Source organism: Heteronotia binoei, chromosome 4 (genome assembly GCF_032191835.1).
Source record: "Heteronotia binoei isolate CCM8104 ecotype False Entrance Well chromosome 4, APGP_CSIRO_Hbin_v1, whole genome shotgun sequence".
Taxonomy (NCBI): domain Eukaryota; kingdom Metazoa; phylum Chordata; class Lepidosauria; order Squamata; family Gekkonidae; genus Heteronotia; species Heteronotia binoei.
This window is the reverse complement of record NC_083226.1, coordinates 153779466-153794977: the sequence shown is the minus strand read 5'-3', so window position 1 is coordinate 153794977 and position 15512 is coordinate 153779466. Positions and strand designations below refer to the sequence as shown.

Below are 15512 nucleotides of genomic sequence, written 5' to 3'. Positions count from 1 at the left end.
GCTTATAATGTGCTAGGTACATTTCAAATTGGAAAATTAAAACTAAATTCAGTCTTTCACACAGTCAACTGCTGGCCGGAAGCAAACGTTTACATAAAGCAATCTTTTGAGCAGGAATAATTGACAGTATCCAGCCCCCAACTGTACTTAAGCTCTGTACCTTTGTAACAACTGAATACTTAGCATATATAAAGCACCTTTCATCAGACCTCAAAAGGACAGGTCCTATCCACTACATCTACAAAATAAATATTAGGATTATCTAGCTGTATTTCTGGATCTACATGAACAATCCACACAATTTAGTTTCATGGGTTAGATACAGCATGCAAAGCTTTCTCTGGTTTCCTTCTACCACAGCAGTTCCTTCCTAGGGTCTCACAGGGACCACTAACCAATGGGACATGGTTCTTCAGGCTGCACCAAAGAGGGAGTGAAATCACCCTTATTTCCTCATCAGAGGTGTTTGAATGGAAGAGGGAGGACTGGATGATTCTATTCCATTTCCATTCCTTAATGTAGCCTACCTGACTCACATGGCTATTAGTCCATCCTATGACCTCAGGAATCCACTTTTCCAGCATTGGAAAAGATCTGCTGGGGGAAGGTCAACAAGGAAAAGGTCAGCGATCCTTATGTTCACAGGCTGCTGGATCTAACCCACCTTACAGTGAAGGATCCAGCCCTCTTCTTGAATGATTAAACAAAGAGAGAAGTCACCATAGAATTGCAAAACAAAACACAACCTCGAGGTTATGATGACAAAATTACTAATATTGCAACAAATAACAGTACATAAAGAGAACAAGTCCCTTGATGAAAAATTATGAAAATATCCAGTATCCAAACAGACTTGATACTGATTCTAGTAGATGTGAAGGCATTCAAGTCTCATATGTAGTTGAAGTTGGAATTCCCCAGAACAGGTTGTCAACTTCTGCCACACATGTTTCAATCCTACCGGCCTTGAGCCGATAGGAGCGTGTGCCCTAATTGAGAGAAGCTTTTTGTGGAGACTGGTTGGTCCCTGTGTATAATGTTTGAATATTGCAAACTGTATTCTATATAAGTACTGTGGAATATCCCATGTTGACAAAGGATTTAAACAGATGTGGCAGAAGTCGATGACCTGTTCTGAAGAATTCCAACTTCAACAATGTGTGAGACTTTCGCATCTACTGGAATCAGTATCAAGTCCGTTTGGATACTGGATATTGACATTTCATAATTTTTCATCAAGGGACTTGTTCTCTTTATGTACTGTTATTTGTTGCAATATTAGTAATTTTGTCATCATAACCTTGAGGCTGTGTGTTGTTTTGCTCTTCTAGAATGAGGTAATGAAGACTAAACTTCAATCTTTTGCACTGTTACCTAGAAGCACGTCCCACTGGGACACAGTTCTAAGAAATATGCCAAGGATAAGGCTATAAGCTGCCAACAAACTTGATTAAAGCCGATTGTGGTATTAGCTTTCACTCAATATACACAGCGCAGAACAGGGGAAGCAGGATCAAGCAAAAATCAAGTCGGAGCAGTACTACATAAAAAGACAGAATGTGTTTCAACTGTGCATTTTATTCACCTTTTATTACAGCATTTTATACTAAAGAGTTTATAAAAGAGAGTGAGTATTGGATGAACACAGAAACAATTTCTCTACTCCACATCTACAAAAAGCCGACAAATGTGTAAAAGAGAGATACACTGAAAGTGAAGAAACAATGGTAATCATGATAATGCAACAGTGACACAATTCCAAATTCAGGAAAAATAACCTCTTGTACCAAGGGGGGGGGGAGGATTCTGTTTCATTATGAGGTAAATAAAATCATGCTTCAAGGAAACCTACCAAAATCAGCGATCTTGGCATTCATGTGAGCATCAAGCAGCACATTTTCAGGTTTCAAATCTCTATGAACTACCATGTGCCTGTGGCAATAATCCACACCGGAAAGGATTTGCTGGAAAAGACGTCTGCTTTCCTTTTCATCAAGCTAACAACAGAGGATGAGAACAGAGTGTTAAACATACACTCTTCATAGGGGTATTTCCAATCTTTTGGGACATAACATGAGGATATTCTGAAGTCATATGAATGACCGAATACAATAGAAATGCAAAGGATTACCTTTGGGTTTGTGTTCAACAACTATTAGAAGAGTTCTACTTGTGTAACAGAACTTTCCTGCTGTCTCCCCTTCCACTGCTGACCACAGCAACCTTCCTCAAATGTTGGACGCTGGATGAAGGGGCCACCTTGGAACAATACTAGGTATGATGGGGGGGGGGGGGATGGTTGAAAACCACAAACACCCTTACCCAGCAGAAACATGTCCATGCCTACTTATTAGGTGCAGAAAAACCTGGATCAATTGATGTCCCTGCTCATAACATCAGTACCCTAAACTGAGAGCCAGTTTGGTGTAGTGGTTAAGTGTGTGGACTCTTATCTGGGAGAACCAGGTTTGATTCCCCACTCCTCCACTTGCACCTGCTGGGATGGCCTTGGGTCAGCCATAGCTCTGGCAGAGGTTGTCCTTGAAAGGGCAGCTGCTGTGAGAACCCTCTCAGCCCCACCCACTTCATAGGGTGTCTGTTGTGGGGGAGGAATATTAGGAGATTGTAAGCCGCTCTGAGACTCTGAAATTCAGAGCGGAGGGCGGGATATAAATCCAATATCATTATCGTCTTCTAAACAGCAGGCAGCTGTTTAGAGATTTAAAAACAGCTTTAAATACCTGCTCACTTTATTTAGAGAGTATATTTCACCAGGCAGCACACTGCTGAAGCTTTGGCTAAACTCCCTCACCCCCAATTTATGAGTTCCAAAAAAAAAAAAAAAAAAGCTAAGAATCTCTGGTCCAATAAAAATCATCATTAAGCATTTCACTGCTCATTGTACTAAAATTAGACCTTGGATTCATGTGTGCCTCAGATAATATCCTGAACTCTCATATAACCCTGGACTTCTGTATTTACAATGGAGATAGTGTTTGCAGATTCTCCACTAGTGTAATCAACAGAGCAGCCCTTGCTCTTACAGGAGCTCCACAGATGCACTGGAGAAGACACACACATGAGACTCCATACCAAACCAAAACCCTGAAGGTATAAGTTAGTTAAAATTACAACCTAAGTGCCTTTGCTTCAAGGTCTTTAAAAACAGGCATCTGGTCTCCAAACAATTTAAACAGAAAAGTTAGAAAAAGAAGAAGCCTATAATACTATTGTGTAGGATCAAATACAACTGGTAGTACATGGAAATGCTGCCATTTCTGACCCATTGCTCATTGTTTTGTAGCTATCCATCAGCTTCCGGTGGAATGTGAGAAAAGCAAAAATACAAACTGACATATCATGCCAAAGATTAGTACTGTGAGTAATTTACTGTTTATAATAACAAAATGACTAAGGATGCTCTTCTCAGAAAAAAAACCCAGCTGAGAAAGACATGCTACATGAACGCATTAGGCATCATATTTCAAATTTGTGCTAATAAAAACTGAAATCCTTGTGTTATCTACATGCTCTAGAGACAACTGCACTTCTCATATACATTTCTGACAAGACACTGAAAACTGGCTTGTGCAAAACACTGCTACTATGGGCTATTTATGTGTGTGAGCAGCATAATATGGGAGAAATCAACTCATACAACATCACCTGCTCCTTTAAGCAAAAAAATTACAAACTGCAGTTTCTCATGGAAGAGACAGGGGTAAGGTTAGAAGAGTTTGGTTCTCTCCTACAACTCTACTCTTATGGATAGGATTTTTGTTCAAATCAGCCCTCCATGTTTCATTGTAACAGATTGACAGCCACATGCAAAAAGCTCATCAAAAACTATAAAACAGCATATATAGAGTCTTACTGTAGAGTCTGTAGAGTCTTACCCTTCCATTTTTGCAGATGTAGTCAAACAATTCACCTCCTGAAACATATTCCATCACCATGAAAATGTCAGATGGTGTGCTGATGACCTGGTAGCTGAGAAAGACAATACATTATTTAACTCAAGGTATACACTTGCACACCATATGAAACGAAGCAGCACTTTTAATTAAGGACAGTACACAGATATGCAATCCAGCCACACAAATGTGTGTTTGGAAGGCTCATTTAGGACTTATAACCAAATAAATATCCATGGGATTCTCAGTCTGTGGGCTCAGGATTAGGCTCAGCAGCTGTATCTGGTCTCTATTAATTTCATTATGACCCCAAACAATTAGGCCGAAAGTGGTCGCAGCGCCTAGGACCAAAAGAATCTGGATGAGAATCTTCAAAGGTGGTACATTCCACCACTGACATATGAACAGGCATTTATACATGCAAATGAACATGCTCATTTTAATGAGTATGTGAGAGTTCTGGGAGTTTCAGTGCCATCTGAATTAGAAATTGACTATTTGGCAATATAAAGTCCCTAATCCTTAATTTAATGATTTATCATTAAAACTTCAGTTTCAGCTTCAGTTTCCCCATCATGGAAATGAGACCTAATGCTTTAACAAGAACATAAATCTTGCCAATATTGCCTATTGTCCTTTAATTACAGACAGGAGAGGGATCCCCACTACAAATTTCTCTTTTCCACCTGTCCACACCCAGCATAATAAAGCCAGGGCACGGAGGCAGAATGCAACTAGCTCAAAACAAGACTTATAACCTGATTGCTTAATGGATTCCAAACCAGAACATTTATAGTTTCTTAAACTATCTTAAGATGATACTAACCAGCAACCAAACATTTTACATAATTACATATTTTTCGGACCATAAGACGCACTTCCCCCCCCCCCAAAAAAAGTGGGGAGAAAAGTGTGTGCGTCTTATGGAGCGAAGGTACCTTCCTCGAGGGGGGCGCCGGCTGTGGAGGGGGCAGCGTGCTTCCTCCGTGCCTGTCTGCCTGGCTTCAGCTCTGATGCTTAAAGCAAGCACTGAGATCGGAGGGCGGAGGGAGCGATCCCAGCGCTTGCTTTAAGCATCAGAGCTGAAGCCAGGCAGACAGGCATGGAGGAAGCACGCTGCCCTCTCCGCAGCCGGCGCTCGCAAAGCACTGGGTTTGCGGAGGGGGCAGCGTGGAGCGATCCCAGCGCTTGCTGGAAGAAGCTGGAGCCAGGCAGGCAGGCGCGGGGGAAGCGTCGGGATCGGAGGCAGAGGCAGCAGATCGCCCCCCAGGAGGAAGGTGCGTCCTATGGACCGGAGCGCCTTATGGTCCGAAAAATACGGTATATGTTAATGGGAGGGAGCTGTGGCTCAATAGTAGAGCATCAACTTTGAATGCTGAAGGCCCCCTCTTTTCCTGGCACCTCCACTTAACTGGATCAACTAGCAGGCCATATGAAACACCTCCAACTGAGACCCTGGAGAGCCAACAGCCAGTCAGAGCAGACGTTATGGACCTTGACAGAACAGTGGTGGTATTGGCTGCTTCATACTAGGCAGCCTCATGCATTCAAAGGTGTGGCCGTCTCATTCCGAATTCTTCCTGTTTGCTCCTCTTCTCTGACATTACCTATTCTTAGAACTACCAGAGCTTCTGCCCCCCTCAATTATTTCAGTATCATTCTTGGAGCCACTCCAAGTCTTCTAAAAGGGTTTGTAAACTGCCACAACACTCTGAAGCTGGGAGGAGGGGGCAGGTGAGGAAGTGCTATGGGTAACTTTAAAGATACCCATAGCAGAGTTACTGATTTTTTGTTTACAAAAAAATCCCCTGAGAAAGAGCAATACCTTTTACATCTGTATGACTGAAGACACAGGACAATGCAGTGGTGACTGTACCCAAAATTCTGCTCTCCAACTACAAAAGGACTGTGTGCCCTTTACAAGCGCAGCTGTAATGGGACTATATTGCATTTTCCACAGTCAGAAAAAGAATACAGGACAGACTTTATGGTGGCTTGCTCCTAACAGCAACAATAGCTACAAGAGAAGTGGGCACTGGGCAGTCAACAATTGTGTGGAAAGCACTGAATGCTGAAGCAATGGATGACCATTCAGCTGCTTGCCAAGGGCTGATGACATTCTTCATGACTCCAGTCTTAGTTATGTCTCCCATGGTTTCCCACAGGCCTCACAAGAAGTTATTTTCCATCCTCCGAAAGCTTCTTAGAAGACAGTACCCTTTCACAAGCTACCTTTCAGCAAAGTGCCTTCCCAATTACATTGGCTCCATGAGAGTTATAGATGGCTGCTTTCCATTACTGCTTTATAGCATATGGAAGAAAGAGCATCAAAACTGCCAGCACTTATTTTAGTGTTCGAATAGGAAAGCTCAGATTCACATGCAACAGGAGATTACTGAGGGACAGAAACGTCCTGTGAACTTACAGCTTGATTATGTGTGGATGCCGAAAAAGCTTCAGATTCTGAATCTCTCTGCGGATTTTTCCCACCACGTCGAGGCTGCGAATCTTCTGCCTGTTCAAGATTTTCACTGCAACTTTATGGCCGGTGAGCTCATGTTTGCCGACTGCAATAAAAGGATTGAAAAATTGTTGTTTTGAAACGGGACCAGAACCAAATCCCAAGAAGTCTTTCAGTGAGGCGCTCTCATTTGTCAATTACTGTAATATTATAAATATTTTATTTCAGGGCAACTTCTCACAAATAGAGCCAAGTGACTTTGGGTACTACATGACACAACTTCTGCATTTATTACTAAGTAGACACAACTTGATACAACTTCTGCCTTTATTACTAAGTAGACACAACTTGACACAACTTCTGCCTTTATTACTAAGTAGTCACAACTTGACACAACTTATGCCTTTATTACTAAGTAGACACAACTTGACACAACTTATGCCTTTATTACTAAGTAGACACAACCTTATACAACTTATGCCTTTATTACTAAGTAGAAATATGGCACTAACACCCAGATGCTCGAATCACAAATCAGCCAGCAGTTAACACTAGTGATGCATCAAAATGAGGTAGGTGAGAATATTACTTAGTTACTTATCAACAATTTAGTTTATCTTCAAACAGGTGGTTTCCATGCTTCTGGCTGTTACCCTCAATGATGTAAATGCTCTGGAAAATACTGACTTGGAAAAATGTTTGTTGTTGTTCAGTCGCACAGTCGAGTCCGACTCTTTGCGACCCCATGGACAAAGTCATGCCAGGCCCTCCGGTCTTCTACCCTCCTCTGAAGTCTGCTCAAATTCTTAAGAAAAACGTACCCATGCCCTAGACTGACAGAGATCCTACCTGGAATGTTTTATTTACATTAAAGAAGTGAAACTTTAAACTAGCATGGAATATTTGCAATGCACTGCATACAACTCAAAAGTTTTATCAAGAAAACAGAAATAGGTGAACTGAAATGCATGATAAAATAAATAGCATTTATGGTATCTGTATGGTTTGTTATTTTTTGTTTGTTATTTTGAGGTTTATCATTTTATTTCAATTTTGATCGGCAATGCTTTAATTATTACTGTAAATTGCCATTAGCTAAGTGGAAAGGTGGGGTATATATATTTCAACAAAGCATGTGCTTCAGAAGGGTAATTGCCTGAAAAAAAGTTAATTTCAAAGAATACCTCCCAAATTTGACTGGCACTATATTTTTTAAAAAATAATGTTACAGAACAACGCATTCTTACACATGGAGTATTTTCCACAAAAGCGGGGGGATATTTTTCAGAAGAAATTCTACTGATCCTGTGTGGGACAGAAGAGGGGAGATATTTACCAGTCCTCCAATTCCACCATTATCTCCCCACCTCATGCTGTCTTTGAGGGGTCCCTTGTCCCCAAGAAACAGCATGAGGGGTGCATCTGAGGCTATAATAGGAGAGGCAACAAAACTGCACTTCCAGACAGCCAGTGGAAATACTCAGTGGGATCCAGACCTATATTTTTTTCTGGAAAATATTCTGCTTCCATCACTGGCTAAACGGGAGGACAAAAATCACAAAAGCACACTGTATAGTGTTTAAAGTAACAGACTAGGATCTGGGAGACCCAGGTTCAAATCCCCACTCTGCTATGGAAGTTTTCTGGGTGCCCTTGGGCCAGGCATACACTCTCAGCCTAACCTACCTCACAGGGTTCTTCCGAGGATAAAATGGAGAAGAGAATGCTTCGGGTCCCTCCACTGGGCAGAAAGGCAGAGTGTAAGTGAAGTAAAATACGGTAAATACTTTTATACTGATTCTTTTTTTTTTTTATCATATTGGTGGATGATCCTACTTATTGATGCCTCAGATCCAACTGTACAGCCATTTTGTAGCAAAAGAAGGACAGACGCCAACAGCTAACCCAGTTCCTTCACGTAGAAACTGCCAGGCAAATTGGAAAGCAGAGATTAACATGGAGCGCCTGTATTCCCCTTCCCCCCCCACCCTCAATGGACATTCCACACATCTTGTTCCCACAATTTCTTCAGGCCTCCCAAGAGTTACTTTATTGCATCAAGTATTAAAAAGGCTTCACTCAAGCTGCGTTTTCTTTGAGTGCTTTTTTGGATTTCACATGGACATCTCAAGCCACATAAATTAAAAATGTTTACTTGCCACTACTAGTTTACAGAATAAAGAAACCGAATTATACCTGAAAACCTGCCAGCATGCATTTTATGTATTAAGTACAAAAGCTCTGTTTCTCAAGGAACATTCTGTCTTAGAGCAATTATCATTCAACAGAAACAGTCATGGAAAACAGCTGAGAAAAAAGAATGCTGTTATTAACCTTTGGGGAAATGTGGATTTATGAACCCAGAAACTCATTATTATACCAGTGGAAAAAAGTTTATCGAGTGAATGGAAGGACGGAAGCGGGGGGGGGGGGGGGGGGGAGAGAGGGAGAAGGCAGCAGAGGCAGCGACTTCAATTTCAAAACAGCAAGACAAATTCAAGTTTCTAGACATAACTGGATAAGCCACACAATACGTGGTTACAAAGCAGAGAGGTGACACGCATTCAACTACAAAAACACTTAAAATGTGATACAAAAGGGAAGTTCCATTCAGCCATATGAAAGAAGCAACAACACAAGAAATGAAAAACTACCCAACAAATCCAAACACGGTAACATTTATACTGTTTTTTAAAAAAATCTGATGACTAATTAAAGAGAAGCAAAAAAGCTACACATTTGAGAAGTTGGAAACTAGCTCAGAAACTATATTACAAATTAGATATTAAGGATGAGATATAAAATCTGTTCGAGCTGGGGGGGGGAGGGGAGCCACAAGGTTGTGCTTCCATTTCAGTATGCACAAGAAAATTTAACAATACAGAACATCACTGTAAGGTGATCTTAGCGATTTCCAGATAAAACAATGCCCTAGTCATTACAAAACCTGAACTCTAGAGTCTAGACTATTTTGTTGAATATTCTGAACACTTGTTTTGCTTGCTCAGGAGTCTGGTGAAACTCAAAAACATCAAGGCCATTTTACTACAGTTGGCATAAGGAGAGATGACGCTGCAACCTTTCCAGAACTCTGGTTCTTTTAATAATTTACAGTGCACTCATCTCCACATAAGGAAGCAAGCTAGACAACCCAGGAGCTGTTTCTGCAAGACACATCACCTTCCCAGTTAAGTTTTACTAAGATTTCAGTTCACCTTTGGCACACTTTGCTTTGCTGCAAAAACAGCGTGCTTGTAATTTTGTTGTGAGTTTCTAAGACACCAGCTTCTAACAGAACTGATGCATATTTCGATAACAAAAATCCAACTGAGATGAAGAAAAAATACTAAAATATTCACATGTTGTAGAAGCACCAAAGTAAAACAAATTAACTCCAACTGCAAAACAGGACTTTTTCAGCCACAGTATCCTCATTATCAGAACCCTTAAATAAATTATCCAGGCCAGCTGTTTTTACTTTTAGATAATGCAGAAACAAATCCTTGTTTTCTCAAATACTCTAGCAGGGATTTAAACTGAGAGGATAGATTTTAATAATCTGAGGATTATTTTTGTATGTTTTGTTTGTTGTTGATATGCCATTTTACAGCTTTTAAGTTTTTTTTTAAAAAAAATACAATTGTTAACCAGGGGTACCATATTTTATTCTCTTTAAGGCCTTATGTCATATCTTAAATTGGGCTTCTATGTAACCAGATACCAATGCCATACTGTTAAATATTTTGAGTCAACACCTCTGATATAAAATCTTCCTCTATGCAAAATGACATATAAAAAGCAATATGAAAAAGCTATCTGTAAACACACTTGGGAAAAGATTAAAGGACAGGCTCTGCTCTGGATACTATGGGGCGAAATCCTTCTCCCCAGTCACACTTCTCTTGACAGAATGCATACTTTTGTGGGTCTACAGCTAGGGATGCCAGCCTCCAGGTGAGACCTGAGAATCCCCTGGAAATGCAGCTCCACACTTCAATTAATTCCCCTGGAGAAAATGGATGCTTTGGAGGGTGGATTCTAAGGCACTTAAGTCCCTCTCCTCCCCAGCCTCCATCTCCAAATCTCCAGAGGTTTCCCAATTTAGATATGGCACCCAACCCCTCTATCCCCCATTAGTGGCGGGGGGGGGGGGGAGGAGGGAACCTGGCAATCCTGTCTACAGCTCTGTCCATGTAAAAAAGTATTGCATCCCTTATTTGTAAACAATGTCCCTGAAGTACAGCACCTGTCACTTACCTTTTAAAAAGACCACCTGGGGTATAAAACAACCCCTTCTTCCTCTTCATTGGTTCATATACCCTCTCTCCCCCCTCCCCCGCCCTTATCACTTTAGCCCCACCAAACATTCCAGTCAATGCTGCCTTTTCGGTCCATCCCCACTCATCCTGTTATAGCTTCTGCCAGGGCTTTTTTTTGTAGAAAAACCCCAACAGGAACTCATTGGCATATTAGGCCACACTCTCTGACACCCAGCCAGCCAGAACTGCATTCTTGTGCATTCCTGCTCAAAAAAAAGCCCTGGCCTCTGTTTTTCTCTTTCCACTTCAACCCTCCCATCTCTGCTTCTTTCCCCTTCCCCCTGGTTGCTGCTCTCTCCCCTCAGCCTTTTCTTCTCGAAATGCCTAGTGTAAGGGGTGGTGGTGTCAGGTAACACCATAATCCCATGATCTCAATAGATATTGTGGCCATTTTTTAAAAGTTGAAACATTGACTCTACAATCAACCTGGAACAACCAATTCAATTTTTTTTTCCTTTGAGAAGACATGCAGAAGGTATTCGTTTATCTGGGGGTCATGCTTGCAGTTTTTGTCTGACCAAGAACTAAAAAGTCTCTAGAACCTTGCATCGCCACACACATTATAGCAGAGGTTTATCTAAGAAAGAACCAGAATGGTGTTGTGATTAGAATATCAGACGAGAATCTGGGGGACCCACTCAATCTCCCACCATCACCACTCAGCCATGAAACTGTGTAGATTTGAATTCTGATCTCCCCAGAGGTTTTAGATCTCTGACATTTTCAGAGCCTGCATAAGGCACTCAGATCACCTAAACTTAGTACCCACAGGCACTATGGGACCCCCGGCCAGCTTTCCTGGTGCCACCAGTGTTTTTAGAAAGTGGGCAGAGCCAGTGGGCTTCTGCCTGGCCACTGTCAATCTGATTGGGTCATCAGACGAAGATGTTCTTTCGGTAGCAGCCACTTCCACAGCATTCAGATCTTCACTGAAAGTAAGCTGTGCGTACGCAAAAACAATATGTTTAAACAATATGTTCATTTAAAAGGCAGCCTGTTAAATGAAACATTGCTCACTGTAGAGTTACTGTTAGAATTATGCCCAATCTCACTTCCATTTTGTGGTTTGCTCCAGTGGTGCTTGCACAGGGGACCTTTCCTTTCCTTTCCACTTCCTGAAGCAGCCGTTTTGTGGTTTCACCCACTACTGGGTGTCAGAATTCCAAAGCCCATAGGTTCAAAGATGGCTAGGGACCCTTGATCTAAATTAACTATCTGAATCCCAGAACACAGAGGGTTGTTTTTTTTTTTTAAGGCATGGTCAAAAGGAAACCAGCATGGCATAAACAAATGCTAATGAAACAAAACAACTTGATCAAGGAGCCTCTAAAAAGGCACTAGAGCTTCTTCCAAAAAGAACTTCTCCCAAATGAAGGAAATAATAGAAAAAGACCAACGGCAAGCCAAATGGATACTGGCAAATCAAGTGCGCAAATGCAGCTTTCTATTCACTATCAAAGATCTCTACCGATAACGGACAAAGATTAATCAAATCCGGAGCCAATTTGCCAAACCTCCATCTTCAGGCCATGTCTTTTTATACAAATTTTACAGGTCTGTATCTGCTGTCTGTTATTTACACGGAATTCATCCACCACTAGCAACTGCAACAGGCCAAATGGAGGATATCATGGGTAAAGAGGTGGGTGGAAAGACCTGTAAAGATAGGCAGGGCATGTAGTTTGGGCTGCGTCACACATTCCCTTCATGACCGTTGGATAAAAATGCACACGTCTTCCAAAAAGCTTTGCTGTTAAGCAAATACAACCTCACCCTCTGCTCCCCGACGGAAGGGTAAGCTAGAAATGTTAACAATCAAACTGATAAAGTTGCAATGCCAAAGCCTCGTCTAAATATTCAGATACACAAGAGGAAATTTTCCCTTAGAAATTCCTAAGCAGATTCGATCCCTGAACGTTAGTTTTCATAGAGCTCTGGCTTTCAAAAGGAAAAAAAAACATCTCTCTGCACCTAGTTGCTTTTGTTACCAGTGACCTAAATTTTGTCTTCACCTTTGCAAGGAGGACTCCTGACATTTTGTTTAAACCGAACAATAGGGTTACACTGTTTTCTAATTTAAGCCAGCTCCAAATCAGCCAACCTGGCCAATTTGCCAAGACACAGCCTTTTAATCCGAAATTTACCAACACCTCCAGGAAGCACAAAAAAAATTCAGAGTCCCAGACTCTGGCCAATATCTATGGATGAAAGATTGCATGCTGGGTGCTTTACCTTGCCAACTCAATTGTGGAGTGCAAAGCAAGTTTAAAGGGTTCACACCATTGCCTAGGTTTCTGTGGGAAGGAAGAAAAAGAACCACTTCTCCTTGCTTCCTGTTAAGCAGCTTGCAGAGTTGAGCCAGGGAAAAAATGGCACGCTTATCAAAACTAGTTAGAAAATATTCATATCATGTCTGAAAACTTACTTTCCAAGCAGTGTCACACCTTCAGAAGTTATGAATTCACATTTCTTAAACAGGCCCACCTTGCCTGCTCAAAAATCTCTATAGTGATCGTTGGAGGGACCCAGATGGCTTGAAAGAAAGAAAAGAATGTTTGCCTGTTTGCATAGCCTTCCTAACTCTCTGCTCATTTGGAGACATTTTACTGGATGCAGGTTAGTGGGCAAGACTATTACACAAAGCTGAATAAAAATCTGACAAAATGCATTTATTTTCTTGGGAGGCTGGCAAGCAGCTAACCTCTACTTGGTATTGTCACAACTACTCTCTTTTATTTGTAGTTCATCTGTACTTTTCTTCCCCCCCTCCCTTCCCCTAGGCTGGGAATAGTCTAGGGAAGTCCATGCAAAGCCTTTCCATCTTATTTGAATAAATGTTAATAGTTTTTGCTAGAGATAATGGGGTGGGTCAAGCCCTCTCCTAGCAAGGAACAGAGATTTGGAAAACTGGAATGCTAGATATTCTCCAAGAATATTCTCCAGGAAGGGGCTGGAGGAAATGCTTTTCTGACCTGGCCTGACTGGGCCAAATGGGAGGGGGGAAACAGAGATAATAAAATATCCTTGCAAGAATAAGGTGGTCTCTTTCTTTGGGATGCTCAGGAAGTGAGAGAACACAGGACCCTTAATTCCTAAGGCAGTCATGCTGACCATGCAGTTGCCTGGGGAAAAGCTTTAAGGTAATGCTAACTCTGTAGAGAACTAGAACAGCTAAACTAAAAGAGCCTCTCTTATTTTAACATCAGTTAGGGCATGTATAGTGGGAGGGACAGAGAATTTGCAGGGCGGTTTACCAGTTCCTTTTGTCTTCCTTGCTCAGATCTGGCGTTGTGATAAAAGTATGCTTCTAACATTTTCTTTTAATAAATACTTTATAACTGGCAGTGGTTCTCTGTATCACATAGACTTCTCAAACATATTATATGAAGATGGGACCCAGGGGGAAGGCAGGTGGTTGGCAAACGGCTATTCCTCCAAGGGCAACTGAGGCAGCAATCTGGCCCTATGATGACCAGGTGCTGGACAGTGGGAGACCCTATGGCAAAGCCTGTGAACTTGCTGGGAGTGCAAGGTGGGTGATAGTGGTGGGCTATCCTGAGAGTAGGAGAAAAGCCCCTCCTTAGGAGGGCAGGGTGGAAATGGGGAAGCACATTCTGCCACAAAAGAATTAGGGAATTAATGATCTGGAAGATGGGTTTATCAGTGGCTGCTAACCATAAGAACATAAGAGAAGTTATGTTGGGTCAGGCCAAGTCCCATCCAGTCCAACACTCTGTGTCACATAGTGGCAAAAAAAGGAGGTTCACAAGTGCGGCTAGAAGCCCTTCCACTTTGCCCCCCACCCAAGCACCAAGAATACAGAGCATCACTGCCCCAGATAGTTCCAATAATATGCTGTGGCTAATAGCCACTGATGGACCTCTGCTCCATATTTTGCTCCCCTCTTGAAGCTGGCTATGCTTGTAGCCGCCACCACGTCCTGTAGCAGTGAATTCCACATGTTAATCACCCTTTGGGTGAAGAAGTACTTCCTTTTATCCGTTCTAACCCGACTGCTCAGCAATTTCATTGAATGCCCACGAGTTCTTGTATTGCGAGAAAGGGAGAAAAGTACTTCTTCCTATACTTTCTCCATCCCATGCATAATCTTATAAACCTCTATCATGTCACCCCGCAGCTGACGTTTCTCCAAGCTAAAGAGCCCCAAGCGTTTTAACCTTTCTTTATAAGGAAAGTGTTCCAAACCTTTAATCATTCTAGTTGCCCTTTTCTGCACTTTTTCCAATGCTATAATATCCTTTTTGAGGTGCAGTGACCAGAATTGTACACAGTATTCCAAATGAGACCGCACCATCGATTTATACAGGGGCATTATGATACTGGCTGATTTGTTTTCAATTCCCTTCCTAATAATTCCCAGCATGGCGTTGGCCTTTTTTATGGCAATCGCACACTGTCTTGACATTTTCAGTGAGTTATCTACCACGACCCCAATATCTCTCTCTTGATCAGTCTCTGCCAGTTCACACCCCATCAACCTGTATTTGTAGCTGGGATTTTTGGCCCCAATGTGCATTACTTTACTCTTGTCCACAATGAACCTCATCTGCCACGTTGACACCCACTCACCCAGCCTCAACAGATCCCTTTGGAGTGCCTCACAATCCTCACTGGTTCTTACCACCCTGAACAATTTATGATTTTATAATTTTTATTGATTTTAACTACAAAAAGAAGAAGCATAGATACATAAAAAGGGGGAAGGGCATATATAGAATGGGAAAAACAGAAACAAAGAAAAATACAAATATATCAGTTATCATTCTTCCTCCAAATAAAATATCCAATTCATTCTAC

At 41.7% G+C, this 15512-nt stretch overlaps 1 protein-coding gene across 1 annotated transcript in view; it reads right to left on the bottom strand.

Moving 5' to 3' along the window:
* The window catches only part of PRKAA1 (protein kinase AMP-activated catalytic subunit alpha 1), a 38346-nt gene that overhangs the window by 9819 nt on the left and 13015 nt on the right, over window positions 1–15512 (bottom strand). The window contains exons 2-4 of the mRNA XM_060236046.1: window positions 6340–6481; window positions 3897–3990; window positions 1853–1997 (exon numbers count right to left, since the gene is read on the bottom strand). Coding sequence (XP_060092029.1) covers window positions 1853–1997; window positions 3897–3990; window positions 6340–6481 — 381 coding nt within the window. The remainder of the gene's footprint in view (window positions 1–1852; window positions 1998–3896; window positions 3991–6339; window positions 6482–15512) is intronic.